The sequence below is a fragment of the Ursus maritimus genome, unplaced genomic scaffold (genome assembly GCF_017311325.1).
Source record: "Ursus maritimus isolate PB19 unplaced genomic scaffold, ASM1731132v1 scaffold_3, whole genome shotgun sequence".
NCBI classification, from domain to species: Eukaryota; Metazoa; Chordata; class Mammalia; order Carnivora; family Ursidae; genus Ursus; species Ursus maritimus.
The window spans coordinates 83,194,530-83,209,309 of NW_024425563.1; the positions used below are offsets into that span (position 1 = coordinate 83,194,530).

Sequence of the window (14,780 nt, forward strand, 5' to 3'; positions counted from 1 at the left end):
TGACTAACTGGATAAAAATATTCATAGTTCCTTTTTGCCCTTAGAAATATATTGTTCATTCATCAATGCTTGACCTTCAGAATTTTCATCTAGAATATTGTCTTCTGAAAACTCAGTATCTTATATTTTTAGTTTCACAATCAAAATTAGAAGCTAGATGATACAAACAAATGGAAAGATATTTGGGATTGGAAGAATTAATATTGTTAAAATATCCTTACTACCCAAAGCAAGCTACAGATTCAGTGCAATCCCTATCAAAATGCCAATAGCATTTGTCACAGAACCAGAACAAATAATCCTAAAATTTGTGTGGAACCACAAAAGACCTCGAATAGCCAAAATAATCTTGAGAAAGAAGAACAAAGTGGGAGGTGTCACAATCCCAGATTTCAAGATATACTACAAAGCTGTAGTAATCAAAACAGGCACAAAACTGGCACAAAAATAGACACATAGATCAATGGAATAGGATAGAGAACCCAGAAATAAACCCACATCTATATGGTCAATGAATCTTATGACAGGAGGAAAGAATATACAATAGAGAAAAGATAGTTTTGTCAATAAGTGGTGCTTGGAAAATTGGACAGCTACTTGTAAAAGAATAAAACTGGATTACTTTCTTGCATCATACACAAAAATAAACTCAAAATGGATTAAAGACCTAAATGTGAGACCTGAAACCATAAAACTCCTAGAAGAAAACATGGGAAGTAATCTCTTGGACATCAGCATTAGCAACATATTTATGGATGTGTCTCCTCAGACAAGGGAAAGAAAAGCAAAAACAAAACAAACTATTGGAACTACAGCAAAATAATAAGGTTTTGCACAGCAAAGGAAACCATGAATAAAACACTTTTTTTTTTTAGAATGCAAAGTATATTATTTTTAAACTTCTAAATTTGAAAACAAAACAGCCTAGGTTAAATAATGTAGTTTTCCATACCTGAATGTGCTTATTTGGAGCTCAGTTTTTCTGCTTGCAGTACAAAAACAACTTTCTAAAACTCATACACAGGAACACTACTGTTGTGATGATCTGTGATTGGATGGACTGATTAATCTCAGTTGATAACATCCCTTTTTTCTTTCTTGGTAAGGGTTTAAAAATTTTTAGAATAGATGCATTTTTCTAGTCTTAACACAGATAGTTTCATTCCAAGTATCTCCTAAGAGGCATATACCATATACAGGAATCCATTTTCATCCTTCTCACTTTCATACACTTCAGAAATCAGCGTGGACACACTCTCCATGCTGTGTCTATTCACTAACAGGAAGAAGACTTGATTAGTGTTGAGCTGTAAGCACCTTCTAATTATCTTAATGAGCTCACTCATCTTGACTTGATCAGGTACAAGGAACTTGGTTTTGTCCAGGACTGGAAGTTACCCTTGTACTGTTCTAGTGAATGGGAGAAGATATTTGTGAATGGTATATTTGCTAAAGGGTTAATATCCAAAATATATAAAGAACTAACACAGTTCAACACCTAAAAACCAAAAATCCAATGGAAAAATGGGCAGAGGACCTGAATGGACATTTTTCCAAAGAAAACACACAGATAGCCAACAATTACATGAAAAGATGCTCAACATCACTAATTATCAGGGAAATGCAAATCAAAACCATAATGAGATATCACTTCACACTAGTCAGAATGGCTAGTATCAAAAAGACAAGAAATAATAAGAATTGGCAAGGATGTGGAAAAAAAGGAAACCCTTGTGCACTTGGGAATGTAAATTGGTGTAACCACTGTGGAAAACAGTATGGACATTGCTCAGAAAATGAAGAATAGAAATACCATATGATCCAGTAATTGCTTTACTAGGTATTTACCCAAAGAAAGCAAAAACACTAATTCAGAAAGATATATGGACCCCTATGTTTGTTGCAGCATTATTTACAATAGCCAAGATACAGAAGCAACCCAAGTGCCCATCCACAGATGCGTGGATAAATAAGATGTGTGTGTATACACACACACACACACACACACACACACACACAGACTGGACTATTATTCAGACATAAAGAAGAATGAGATCCTGCCATTTGTGATAACATGGATGGACCCAGACTTGAGGGTGTTATGCTAAGCGAAATAAGTTAGAGAAGGACACATCCATATGATTTCACTCATGTGGAATTTAAGAAACAAACGAGCAAAAGGGAACAGAAATCAAGAAACAGACACTTAACTAAAGAGAACAAACTGATGGTTACCAGTGGGGAGTTAGTGGGGGTGGTGGGCGGAATAGGTGCTGGGGATTAGAGTACACTTACTGTAATGAGCACTGAGTAATGCACAGAATTGTTGATTCACTACACTCTACACCTGAAACTAATACAACACTATATGTTAACTATACTGGAATTAAAATTAAAAACATAATAAAAATTTATTACCATTAAAAAATTGATAGTTCTTTGCGCACTGTTCAAATATGAATGTACTCAAAATAGTCACAATTAAAAGAGTCTGCAGATTTAAAAAATTTAAAAAATCAGAAGCTATTATTCTACTGTTGGTCTCTTTGCTTTTATCTTTTGATTCATGTGGTAATTCTGAGAGATCTCTTTTGGTCATTTTTCTTCCTCCTGCCATTAATGGGCATAAAAGAAAAAATGATTTCTCAACTTTGGCACTATTGATATTTTAGACCAGATAATTCTTTGTTGTCACGGGCTGACCTGTGCCCTCTAGGATGTCTAGCAGCATCGCTGGCCTCTACCTACTAAATTCAAGTAGCACACTCCTTGGTCATGACAATGAAAAATATCTCAACATTGCCAAATGTTCTCTGGGGGGCAAAATCACCTTTAATAGAGAACTACCATTCTAGGCAAGTCCTCCAATTCTTCTGTTATTTTATCATTTTTTTAAAAGCATGGTTGACAATAATTGATGAATAATGATGAAATAATTCCTAGGTTAATGAAATAATAGAGTATTATAAGATGTGAAAAGAGTGCATAATGTATTTTAGATTTATAAAAGAGTCCAGTAGATGAATATAGTAATTTTAAGATAGAATGTGTTTTATTCTATTTTTTAAAAGTGAATAAATTTTCTATATGTTCTTTGGAAGACCTCTAAGAAAATAAAAATCATGAAATACCAGTTCTTACAAATAGAATAGTTTAAAAAAAATTCAAGAGCTAAAATTGGGTCCAGTGGATCCTAATGGTATGGTATACCAAAGATCAAGAGAATTATTCTTAAGATCTTAGGATATAACTGACTTAAATTCATAAATGGGAACAGTTGGTGAAAGATCTTGTTTAATTTTTAAATGTACAATATTAGTTATCTCAAATTAATGATTGCCTATTAATATAAGTTTCTCTTCCACTCATTTCAAGGGCATAAATATATTTGATCTGTTTGATAAAATGTTTATAGCAATAATAATAGCTGTTGTTTACTGGGTCTTCTTTGTACCAGGAAACTTAGTTAATAAACCTTCATTTAATCTTTGAATTATAATATCTCCCTTTAATTAAGGATGAAACTCAGGCACCAAGAGATTGAGGAGCTCATTTAGGTTCACATAGCTAATAAATTAAGCCGAGATTTGAATTTGGGTCTTTCTAATTTCCAAGCTCACGCTCTTTCCACCTTTCTTTTTCTTCCAAAACTCTCATAAGTGGCTTTATTTACTACACACCAGAGACCTTTCTAAGAGTTTTGCATGTTATCATCTCATTTAATCAGCAGAGCAGCCCTGGGAGCTACATGCTTCCTTATTTGACAGATGAGGAAGCTGAGGCCATTAAACGTTTCTTGCTGAGATCACATAGCTGATGAATGACAGAGCCAAGACTTGAACCTGTCTGTCTAGAGCTCATGTGCTGAAACCACAAGGCTACGTTGCTTGAATGACCTGCGACCATCTGGAAACACAGCCTCTGTTTATATTTTTATAATCATTTATGTATGTACTTGTTCATATGTAAATATATATCTTTTTATTTTATTTTTTCATGGATAATGTTTTTTTTTATTTTAATTCAATTGACGTATAATGTATTATTGGTTTCAGAGTTATGGGTCTGTGATTCATCATTCTTTTTTTTTTTTTTTTTTTTAAAGATTTTATTTATTTATTTGACAGAGATAGAGACAGCCAGCGAGAGAGGGAACACAAGCAGGGGGAGTGGGAGAGGAAGAAGCAGGCTCACAGTGGAGGAGCCTGATGTGGGGCTCGATCCCATAACGCTGGGATCACGCCCTGAGCCGAAGGCAGACGCTTAACCGCTGTGCCACCCAGGCGCCCCTGTGATTCATCAGTCTTATATAGTACCCAGTGCTCATAACATCACATAAGCTCCTTAATGTCCATCACTCAGTTACCCCATCCACCCCCCCCCCCCAGCAACCCTCAGTTTGTTTCCTATGATTAAGGGTCTCTTATGGTTTGTCTTCCTCTCTGGTTTCGTCTTGGTTTTTCCTCTCTTCCCCTCTGATCCTCTGTTTTGTTTCTTAAATTCCACATATCCATGAGACCATATGATAATTGTCTTTCTCTGATTGACTTATTTCGCTTATTGTAATACCCTCTAGTTCCATCCATGTCTTTACAAATGGCAAGATTTCATTTTTTTTGATGGTCTTTCTACTTTTCTTTATTGTTGAGCAAAATATATAGCAATACTACATTTATTCTGCACTCTTAGTAAGTAAATAAATTTTTTTAGACAACATACATAACTCATGGAAGGCCACACATTTGCGTTTTTAAAAAATGCAATACAGTAGTTTATACTGAGTCTGTTCTGATTTATTATTTATTTTGTTTTATATACTTAAAAAAAATTCTATGGTCTAATTTTTTGGAATTAGATTAGTTTTAAATTATAACAGTAGCTCTTAATATCTTTGAGCCTTAACCCTCTTTGAAAATGATTGTCTCCTTAGGAAAAAAATTAACACATACATGAAATTTTGTTTACAATTTCATAAGTTTCATAGACTCTCTGGAAATTCATGTAAACTTGATTTAAAGTAACATTTGTTTTGGAGGTACTCTTTTCAAAAGTTTATCAATTACTTGTCTGCTTGATGAATACTATGTATAAAATGTGATTTGACTTCAGACTCATGTCTCTGTGGGCATAAAGTAGTCTACCACTGTAATATAGATAAACTTTTTAAGAATGATTCATTTTGTCTTTTCCACTAAATTTTTTGAAATTCATTACTGGGTTTTTTTGCCTAAGATTTTTCTATTTTTTCCCTTGAGTAAAGCAACCAGAAGGTATATGGTTGTTTTGAATTTAATTTTTCTGTACGGTTTAGACTCTTCTATGCTGTTGCTGGTCATGTTGTTGGTGAGTGTGCTTTTGCTATTTTTCTTCCTTTGCTATTTACTTATTCTTTTTTTTTATGATTATGGCAGAACTGAAGATGTATGTAATGGTTAAGGTAAAACAAGCTACTCTAAAAAATGGATCAAACATCTAATGGCTCATGTACAACTATTGTTTATTTCTCACTTGTGTCCAAGTATGTGGGTGGCTCTTCTATTCAGTGATTCTAGGTTCTTTCCATCTTCTGGCTTTGCCATCGCTTATAGTCTTACTGTAATTTGCACTCATCTGGTAGAAGGGGCAGAGCACAAAGAAGGCACACCAACTCTTCTTAAAAGCAACAGCCTTGATATTGCAGAGCATTTCCATTTAACATTCTGTTGGCAAGAACTTAGTAGCAACCTGTTGGAGGTAACAGAAGCTGGAAAATATCATTTCTTCGTGGGCCCAGCTATATTGCTATTACTTTGGGGGAAAAACTGATTTTTGTAGACCTATGGTAGTTTTTTCCACAGTTGCCAAGTATGAAATCAAATCTTGCTCTCCCCCACCCCCCATGACCCCTCACCACTCCACATAATTTTTTTCTTTTTTTTTTTTTTTCTGACAGAGGAGGCTAACGATGACTACTGTTTTATTTGTGCTTGAGACATTTTCACCCAGAGCTCCATTTTCTGGGGTGTGATATTCTAGAAAGTTTAATGATCAGTGGGCTGTTACCCTAAGTATGAATATATCCTTCAGAAGACTCCAGCCATAGATGTGGGTTTTGAAATCATATCGACCTTGATTCTGTTAGTTAATATTTCATTGTTTTCTGTCACCTGATAAAGTTATTTAACCTTTCTGATTCTTGAATTTTTTCCTCTGTAAATTGGAAAAATATAACACATATTTCTGGGTTGTTGTGAAGATTAAATAAGTCATGTAAAGTGTCAACACTGTATTTGGCACAAAGAAAATATCAAGTAATGATAACTATTGCTATTAATAATTATTAATGATGAACAGTAATAGTAATTATTATCATCTTCCTCAACATTTGTGTTTAGTTATCCAGCCACAGTGATCTTATATTCCCAAGCCCTTCTTCAGTGAAGCTACTGGAACACCCAAATATCTCTTCTTTTTCTTTAATGAGTACAGATGACTTACTTAACCCCTTTAACAGCAGTTGATATTCTTTCCCAGTTGATGTTATTATTCCATACAGTGTATTTCTGTTTTATTCCTGGTTCCTTTTGCTGCTTTATTATTTTGAAAAGAAATGTATAAAATGTTGGAACTTTTTTTATTAGTCCAAATCAGATTTACTCTTTTTCTCTGTATTTTTGTATTTGTCTTTCAGAGTCAGAAATTACATGTTCAAACAAAAGGAGGCAAAGTGATCTGTCTGGGAACAGTTTATGGAAATATAGATATTCATGCGTCAGATAAAAGTGTAAGATTGAAACTTTTTTTTTATTAGCAATTGTAATTTTGCTTCAAGGTGGCTCACACAGCTTGTAGGTAGGTTCTACAAAATTTGTAGCTTAACATTCTCTCCTTTTTAATGCACTTTAGTTCATTAGTAAATTCGAATTTGAAATTGAAGTGATTAAGTTTTATACAACTTAAATTTTAGTTTGTGATTTAATACTTTTGACAAGTATTAATTTATTTTGAATTGATTACATCTTTAAATATTAAATATTTAATTCAAGTTCAGAAGGGATGTTTATGATCATGGATTAAAATTGATCATTAAGTACTACTGCCATGGTTAGGATTAAATTTTTTTTATGTTTTAGATTTATTTGAGCATTTTTCCAAGACCTGTTTACTTTTCCTTTAGACAGTTGGTTGAAGGTTGAATTTCAAAACTCAACATTCTTCAGTATTTTCCACAAGGTGGCACCATTAGATAGCATCACTACTCTAAAAGCTTTTATTATCCATAGGGGGTTTGTTTGCTATGAGATAGTTTGTATTTTTTAATTAACTTTTGTTGCTTTCTGTGATTTAGCATAGTATTAAGAATATAGTTATAATTTTGAAGTATAAATTGTCACAATTTTTTTAACATTATGGGTAATGTTTTAAATCTTTGAGAAAGATCTAGTTAGTTCACCTTTTATTTTACACTTAACCAATTTGTAAGAATCTTTCATTATAAATTTAAATTCTGTGCTGAGCTTTATTCTCAGGTAATTGGTGAGGATGAGTTATAAGTATATCTTGTAGGTAGATTATTGTTGGCATAATTAAACAAGGTAAATTATAATAGTAATTGTTTCTACTATTGTCACTTTTATTTTCCATCACTTTTGTCTTAGAACCTGTGGGAGACTTTTAAGCCCAAACATTTGAATTTATCCTTTACATTAGACTAGGAAAGTTTTGAAAGATACTGCCTGGCCTATGTGGCAACTCTTTTGAGATGGCCTTTAGTTTCACCCCCGGATTGCTGTGGGCTTACATGTACAAAAGGGAAATTGGACAACTTTGCAGCGCCTTCAAACTCTGTCCTTTAAATGATGGCTTATGTTAATTGAAATGATCTGAGTTACCAGAATATTACATATTGACATTCAAATAAACATTTCAAAGGAAAATTTAAATCATGTCTTAATTATTTGCTATTTTGAACATTTTGGCCACTGTTTCCACTCATAAAGTTATTTGTTCCAACTTACATGGTTTATTGAATATTCATTTATTCCTACTTTCTATTATACTATTTTGTTTCTTGCCTGATTGAGTTTTGTGTTTTATTAAAGAATTAGTCTGGATATTTATTTCTATTTATACTAAATGTAGTGTTAATATTTAAAATTTATTTCTAAGTTTGGGGTTTTATATAAAATAAGTGCTTATGATACATGTTAACTCTTAATATACAACTTTCGCAGAGGTGTGCTATAGATATTTGAGAGGTAGCATAGTGAATTGGTTAAGAGCACAGAATTGAGAATTAGAGTACCTCGGTTCAAATCCGGGCTCAGCCACTTAAGCTTTTTATTCATTCATTCATTCATTTATTATTTTAATCTTTTTTTTAAGATTTTATTTACTATTTCTTTGAGAGACAGCGACAGAGATAGTGAGAGAGAGAGAGCGCACACGAGCGCCCTTGCAAGTGCACAATCGGGAGGAGAGGGAGAATCAGGCTCCCCGCTGAGCAGGGAGCCCAACGCTGGGCTCAATTCCAGGACTCTGGGATCATGACCTGAGCTGAAGGCAAAGGCAGATGCTTAACCAAATAAGCCACCCAGGCAGCCCTCATTTAAGCTTCTTAAATTCAGACAAGTTATTTAAACTGTATGTACCTTGGTTTTCTGGAAAATGGAATAATAGTAATGGACTTAACTCAAAGGGTTATGAGGATTAAATCACTTAATACAGATTAAGTACTTAAAACAATGTCTGGCACATAGTTAACTCTAATGCAGTGTTTACTATAATGATGATGATAAAGGTAAATTAAACACAGGAAAGATAACTTGACTAGTCCTCGATCTGCCAGTTAACTTTACTGAGACTTGTTCCATTTTTCATAAAATAGAGATGGTATTGTTTGTTTTTCCTACTCAACAAGATTGTGAGAATCAAATGAGTACTGTAAACATTTAACAGCATTTTAAATATGTCATTTTAAATGAAGTGGCTGTTTTAAATAGTATCAGTAATTTTAGTATACTAAGTTAGGTACAGAGAAGATAGAAATTCATTTCCTCTAATGGTTGGATGAATTGGTGGCATAGTTGTCAGTTGACCTCTCTTAGTTTGGGCTCAAAGCCACAGTGGTTCCTTAAAGTGTGATTTTCATTATATATAATGTTGATTTATAATAACTAAACTTATGAAAAATGTTCCTTCTTGTGTAGAACATTAACTTATAGTACTGTCTCTATGAAGAAGTTATTAATTTTTGGATCTACTTTTTGATCTTTCTTTAAATAGCTACTTCTGTTAATAAGCAAGCTATACAGTTGAATCCAAAGAGTCTGTTTATGACTATTTGCTCCATTAGCATTAATAACTATAAGCAAGAGTCTCAGCATTTTGCTATAAACTATGGTGTCTTAGCTTTAATTGTTCTAGTTACTCTCTGATATAGTGCATTATATGTGGTTCTCAGTGAATTTTGAATTTCTTTGAAATTAATTTTATGGAATGATTGGCCAAAATAACTATATTGTAGTGGGAAAGTGTTGTACTTTCACTTGCTTTCATTTGCTTTGGTGTATCAGGGGAGGGTATTTTTCTAGTTTTCTACAAGATGAAATATTTAGTGTTTAAATCCTTGACCGTTTCTAGATACTCATAGAAAGTCTCTTAAAGGCTTTATTTGTTTGTGGGGAGAGCTAGTCAAAGGTGCCCCTTTTGCAAATTTAAGTAACTTTCAAATATTCTTTCAATATGTATCTTTTTTTATCCCCTACACCAGCCTCATTATCTATAAAAAGCTAGAGGAGTTGTCTGTTTAATGGAAATGCTTGGTGAGTTTGAAACCATGCATAGAACAACTTTTCTTGAAGAAACTTAGCAGGTAAAGGACAAATTTTTTTCAGGAATTTTTCGTCTGTACTATAACACTGAGGAATGCAGAACATTTGTATTCTCACAAATCTGAATGAATGTAGGTAAAATTTTTTTTTTAAGATTTTTTTTTTTTATTTATTTGCTTGACAGAGAAAGAGACAGCCAGCGAGAGAGGGAACACAAGCAGGGGGAGTGGGAGAGGAAGAAGCAGGCTTCCAGCGGAGGAGCCCAATGTGGGGCTCGATCCCAGGACTCTAGGATCACGCCCTGAGCCGAAGGCAGACGCTTAACGACTGAGCCACCCAGGCACCCCTAAATTTTTTTTTTTTACTGATTTATTGAAACTAAATTTAAAGTCAAAATTCCTGAGTCCATAATCAGCTTAAAAGAAACTGTAGATAAGAAGCAACTAGGCGTATATTATGTGCTTAATAAAAGTTAAAAAAGAAAGTTACATACTTCAAATCCAGAGGGCAAAGTCATTCTAATTTGCTTCCCAGTGGAACCTTTGAGTGCTTTCCTTTCTCTTTTGTCTACTTAAATTTTAGTATTCTTGAAACTCAGTTTTTATTAAATAGTATTTTAAATTTTTAACAGTTTTTGAAGCACATATTAGGAATGAATGACACTGGTGTTATGCTGATGATGTATTGAAAAACAATGATCTTTCTTTAAACCTGGGCAATGATCTTTCTTATCCTGGGTAAAACTGTAGCATGCCTTCCTGGTGATTTGGTTTTTATGTCAACAGTTTTATATTATCACTCACTTGATGCTTCTAAAACATGTTTAAAATTTGATAGAGATGATTTGGAATCCTTAACTAGATCTCTTGATTTTACATTGTGCTCAGTTTTTGAAACAAATTCACGTGAAATTTCGTTAGGGAAGCTTAGGGATCAATACAAAATTCTTTTCATTTTGTTCAATAGACACCTATTTTGTTATTAAAGTGGGAAAATTGTAGAAATAATAGTATTATTCACTACATTAACAGATGACAGGTGAAAATCATGATAGTCCAAAAAAAAACCAACAAACCAACAGATAAAATATGTGCTAAAATTAAAAACCCATTTATAATTTCAATAGAAACAACAAAACAAGTTTGAAATAGAAAGGATATGATACAAAGGATCTAAAAGATCTAAAGGATATCTACAGCAAACATCTTACTCAATGATGATGCTATATTGTAAGTTTTCCCTCCCTCTGAGAACAGGAATAAGATTAGGGTGCTTACTATCTCATTGCTTTTGTTCACTGTTGAATTGGAAGCCTGAACCAGACAGTTAGGCAGGACAGAGCAGGAAAAACAGTATTAATATAAGGATTGGAAAGGAAATAATGAAACTATCACTTGTAAGCAATACAAGTTCTGAATGTAGAAAAACTTTCTTAAATTCAGGTAAATTATTAGAATTAGTAAGTGAGTTTAGTGAAGTTGTTGGATTTAAGATCAAATACAAAAGCCAATTAAGATAAAATGAAGTTTAAAAAAAAGAGTTCTTTTATAATAGCATTTAGAAAATACCAAATAGGAATAAATGTAACAAATCTGAAGAACTCTACATAGACAATATAAAACATTATTAAGAGAAATTAAAGAAGCTCTAAATAAATGAAGGAATTTAATGGGTCTATTTCACATTCCACAGAGAACACACTGTTGCTCACAATATTGCATTTAGAGCCAGGGAATTAAAGTCAAGAAAGTGATTGTGTACTGGGTAGTAACTTTTTATGTAGTTGCCCACTAAATCTGTAGGTACCATTTTGACTTTTTACCAGTCTTTGTTTTATAATGAACTGATTTTGAGTTTTTCTCTTAATAGACTGTGACTATAGATAAACTGCAAGGAAGTACTGTTAATATATCTACTGAACATGGTTTGCTGGAAGCCAAGTATCTTTATACAGAATCGTCATTTCTATCTTCTGCTGCTGGAGATATTACATTAGGAAGCGTTCATGGTAAGATGACAGAAGCCCAATACATCTTCACAACATATAACATAAATTTTAAGAGGTAACTCTCATTTCTCTGTAATCAGAGAAGGATTTGCCTTTAGGAAGCTGGTCCTCTAAATAATTAAGGGCAGACTAATCTTTTTAAAAAAACATAAAGTGACTCATAAGCTATTTAATTTTATTTTGGCGAGAAATTAAATATGCTGTTATATTTGAAGGTAATATTAATCGTGATTTTTTAATGCATTTCCTTTTGTTATTTATTTATTTATTGCTCAGCTATGCCTTGATTAGTTCTGGTAATTTATAACTCTTCATATTTTAATAATGACTTTTATCTAGCATTGCATTTCTGTTAATGACAGTGAAAAGTACTATACTTAATATATTGACTAGTTTTTAGTAGAAAAGCAGTTCCTTACCAAGTCAGATGTCGATTAACACTTATGATAAGAACAGCACTGTTCTTTTTTTTTTTAAGATTTTATTTATTTATTTGATAGAGAGAGACAGCCAGCGAGAGAGGGAACACAGGGGGAGTGGGAGAGGAAGAAGCAGGCTCCTAGTGGAGAAGCCTGATATGGGGCTCGATCCCAGAACGCTGGGATCACGCCCTGAGCCGAAGGCAGATGCTTAACGACTGCGCCACCCAGGCGCCCCAGAACAGCACTGTTCTTTGCAGTGTTTTATACCATATTTGCACTAAATCCATTAATGCTTTTAATTTCTTTTGCTTTTATTTTTTTTTATTTTTTTATTTTTTTGTTTTTTTTAAAGATTTTATTTATTTATTTGACAGAGATAGAGACAGCCAGCGAGAGAGGGAACACAAGCGGGGGGAGTGGGAGAGGAAGAAGCAGGCTCACAGCAGAAGAGCCTGATGTGGGGCTCGATCCCAGAACGCCGGGATCATGCCCTGAGCCAAAGGCAGACGCTTAACCGCTGTGCCACCCAGGCGCCCCAATTTCTTTTGCTTTTAAATTAGATAAGAATTGAATTTGGTACAGTTTGCCATTAATAGCTTACATGGTAGTAAACAGATGCGCCTTTTTGAGATAATCCTCAAAAAAAACTCTAGGTCTCTTGATTTTGATTAAAGTGCTGAAATGGAAACAAATTGCTAGGGGTGAAAGAATTTGTTCCTTAGCCTTTGTAAAGCCTTTTGTATTTACTGACCTTTAATATGAAGTCAGATACCTTTCCTTGGGCAGTTTAAATTTCGGTCACACCTAGATCCTCTTTGAGCTGTAGTTTCAGGTTAGGTCTCTTGAAAGCAGACTCCAAAATGGAAATTAGAGTGCAGCACGTTTACTAGGGAGGTGTCTTGGGACAATGCCATGCAAAGGAAGGAAGCCCAATTTCCGTTGGAGAAGTTGGACTGTGATGCAACCTCAGTAACCCCAAGGGGAGAGCTCTGAAGCTGGGCTCATCCTCAGAACTGTCTCAAGTTGAGGTGGGGAAAGCTGGACCTTTATATCCTCAATCATTAGATGCAAGATGCCCCAGCAAAGGGTATGATCTTCGGCCAAGATGACTCTTTCCAGCTGAGGCAATTCCCTGAGAGGGCTGACAGCTGATGGCTCTGTCAGCCAGCAGTACTCCCATCAGCTAGGAAAATAAGCCCTCAGGTATGGAGGAGTTCTAGATGATGAATTACAGCATTAACTGCAGTTACGTTTATTGATTCGTTCAACACATGTATTGACCACCAACTGTGTGCCAGATTTTCAGACACCAAGGATACATAGTTGGGCAGGAGATGATCCCTATCCTTAAAAAACTCGTGGTCTTCATTATTTGTAATACTGGCACAGCAATGAGAAGAGTAAGGGAAGGGGAAATTTGGTCCAGTTGCCACTGTTGAAAAGCTTCCCTATTGTTCAACCCCGCTTTCCCTATCTGGTCCTTGGCCTACACTGGTTTGATTTTTCAGTGGTAGTAAGTTTGTAAAAAAGAGGTAGATAAGAAAGAAACCCCCCCTCATTTCTTAGTCACACCAGTGCCTGCCTACTTTTTAATAACCCTTCAGACAAGCCTAAGTTTCTTGCCTCTACCATGCCACCCCTATTTCCATCCTTGTCCTAAGGGTGTCCTGATGACATCCTTGTCATTATATGAACATGCTGCTGGAGTTTGGAGATGGGATGGGTACAGAAGAATAGGTAATGTTCTAGCCCTACAGCCTACTAGGTGAGATGGTCAGAGTCAGACCTTCCTAGTGAAAGGAAGTCCCTATGTTCTAGCTACAGGGATTTTAGTAGGGAGAGAGGTCTTCTAGGGATCATCCCAAGCTGGAACTTTGAATATATATTGCAGTGAATTCTTTGTTCTAAATGGGGATGCTCATCTAACATAAATTATATTTGGGCTACATTTAAACAAGCTGGTTTGGGAATCTTAAAACTTGTTTTATGGGGAAATGTGTCATTACCTCTAAACATCTGACTTACAGAAAACAGATTTGGGATATATATGCATTCTAAAACCTGCATGTCTAGGATTTATTTAGTTTGGCTTCCTTTTCCTTAAGCAAGGCTTAAGCTGATTTTTTTTCAAGTAGATTTTTTTTAACCCAACGTACAGATGTTGTAAAAAGCCTTTTTTTTTTTTTTTTAAACCACAAATGTGATGGCAATACCTGTCTTTTTTGATAGATTTACCAAGTATATGAGTTTGGGGGTTTTGGTGTCAGTCGGTGGGTGGATGGTTTGAAATAAGTTGAAAGCAAACATGTATTGAAGGCCTAAGTGGGCCAGCCCTTTTTACTTAATGGACAATTAGTTGTTTACAAAAGAAGAAAACAAAATTTAGAAATGTCTAATTGTTTGCTCTCAATTACCAGGAGATGTTTTTAAACAGTGTTCAAACAAATCTGTGTAATGGCCATGGTGAACCCAAATACCATCATTGCTTTGAGAGCTTCCTGGCATGCTCCAGAGATGTTTTCTCCAGGCAGACAGTGC

General features: G+C 34.4%; 1 protein-coding gene across 3 annotated transcripts in view; it reads left to right on the forward strand.

The window, feature by feature from the left end:
* The window catches only part of FAM185A (family with sequence similarity 185 member A), a 59,387-nt gene that overhangs the window by 4,965 nt on the left and 39,642 nt on the right, over positions 1 to 14,780 (forward strand). For all 3 annotated transcript variants that reach the window (XR_005838619.1, XR_005838620.1, XM_008686162.2), the window contains exons 3-4: positions 6,671 to 6,763; positions 11,682 to 11,820. Coding sequence is in view for 1 of the 3 variants with exons in the window: in XM_008686162.2 (XP_008684384.2) it covers positions 6,671 to 6,763; positions 11,682 to 11,820 (232 nt within the window). In the remaining 2 variants the exon portion in view is untranslated. The remainder of the gene's footprint in view (positions 1 to 6,670; positions 6,764 to 11,681; positions 11,821 to 14,780) is intronic.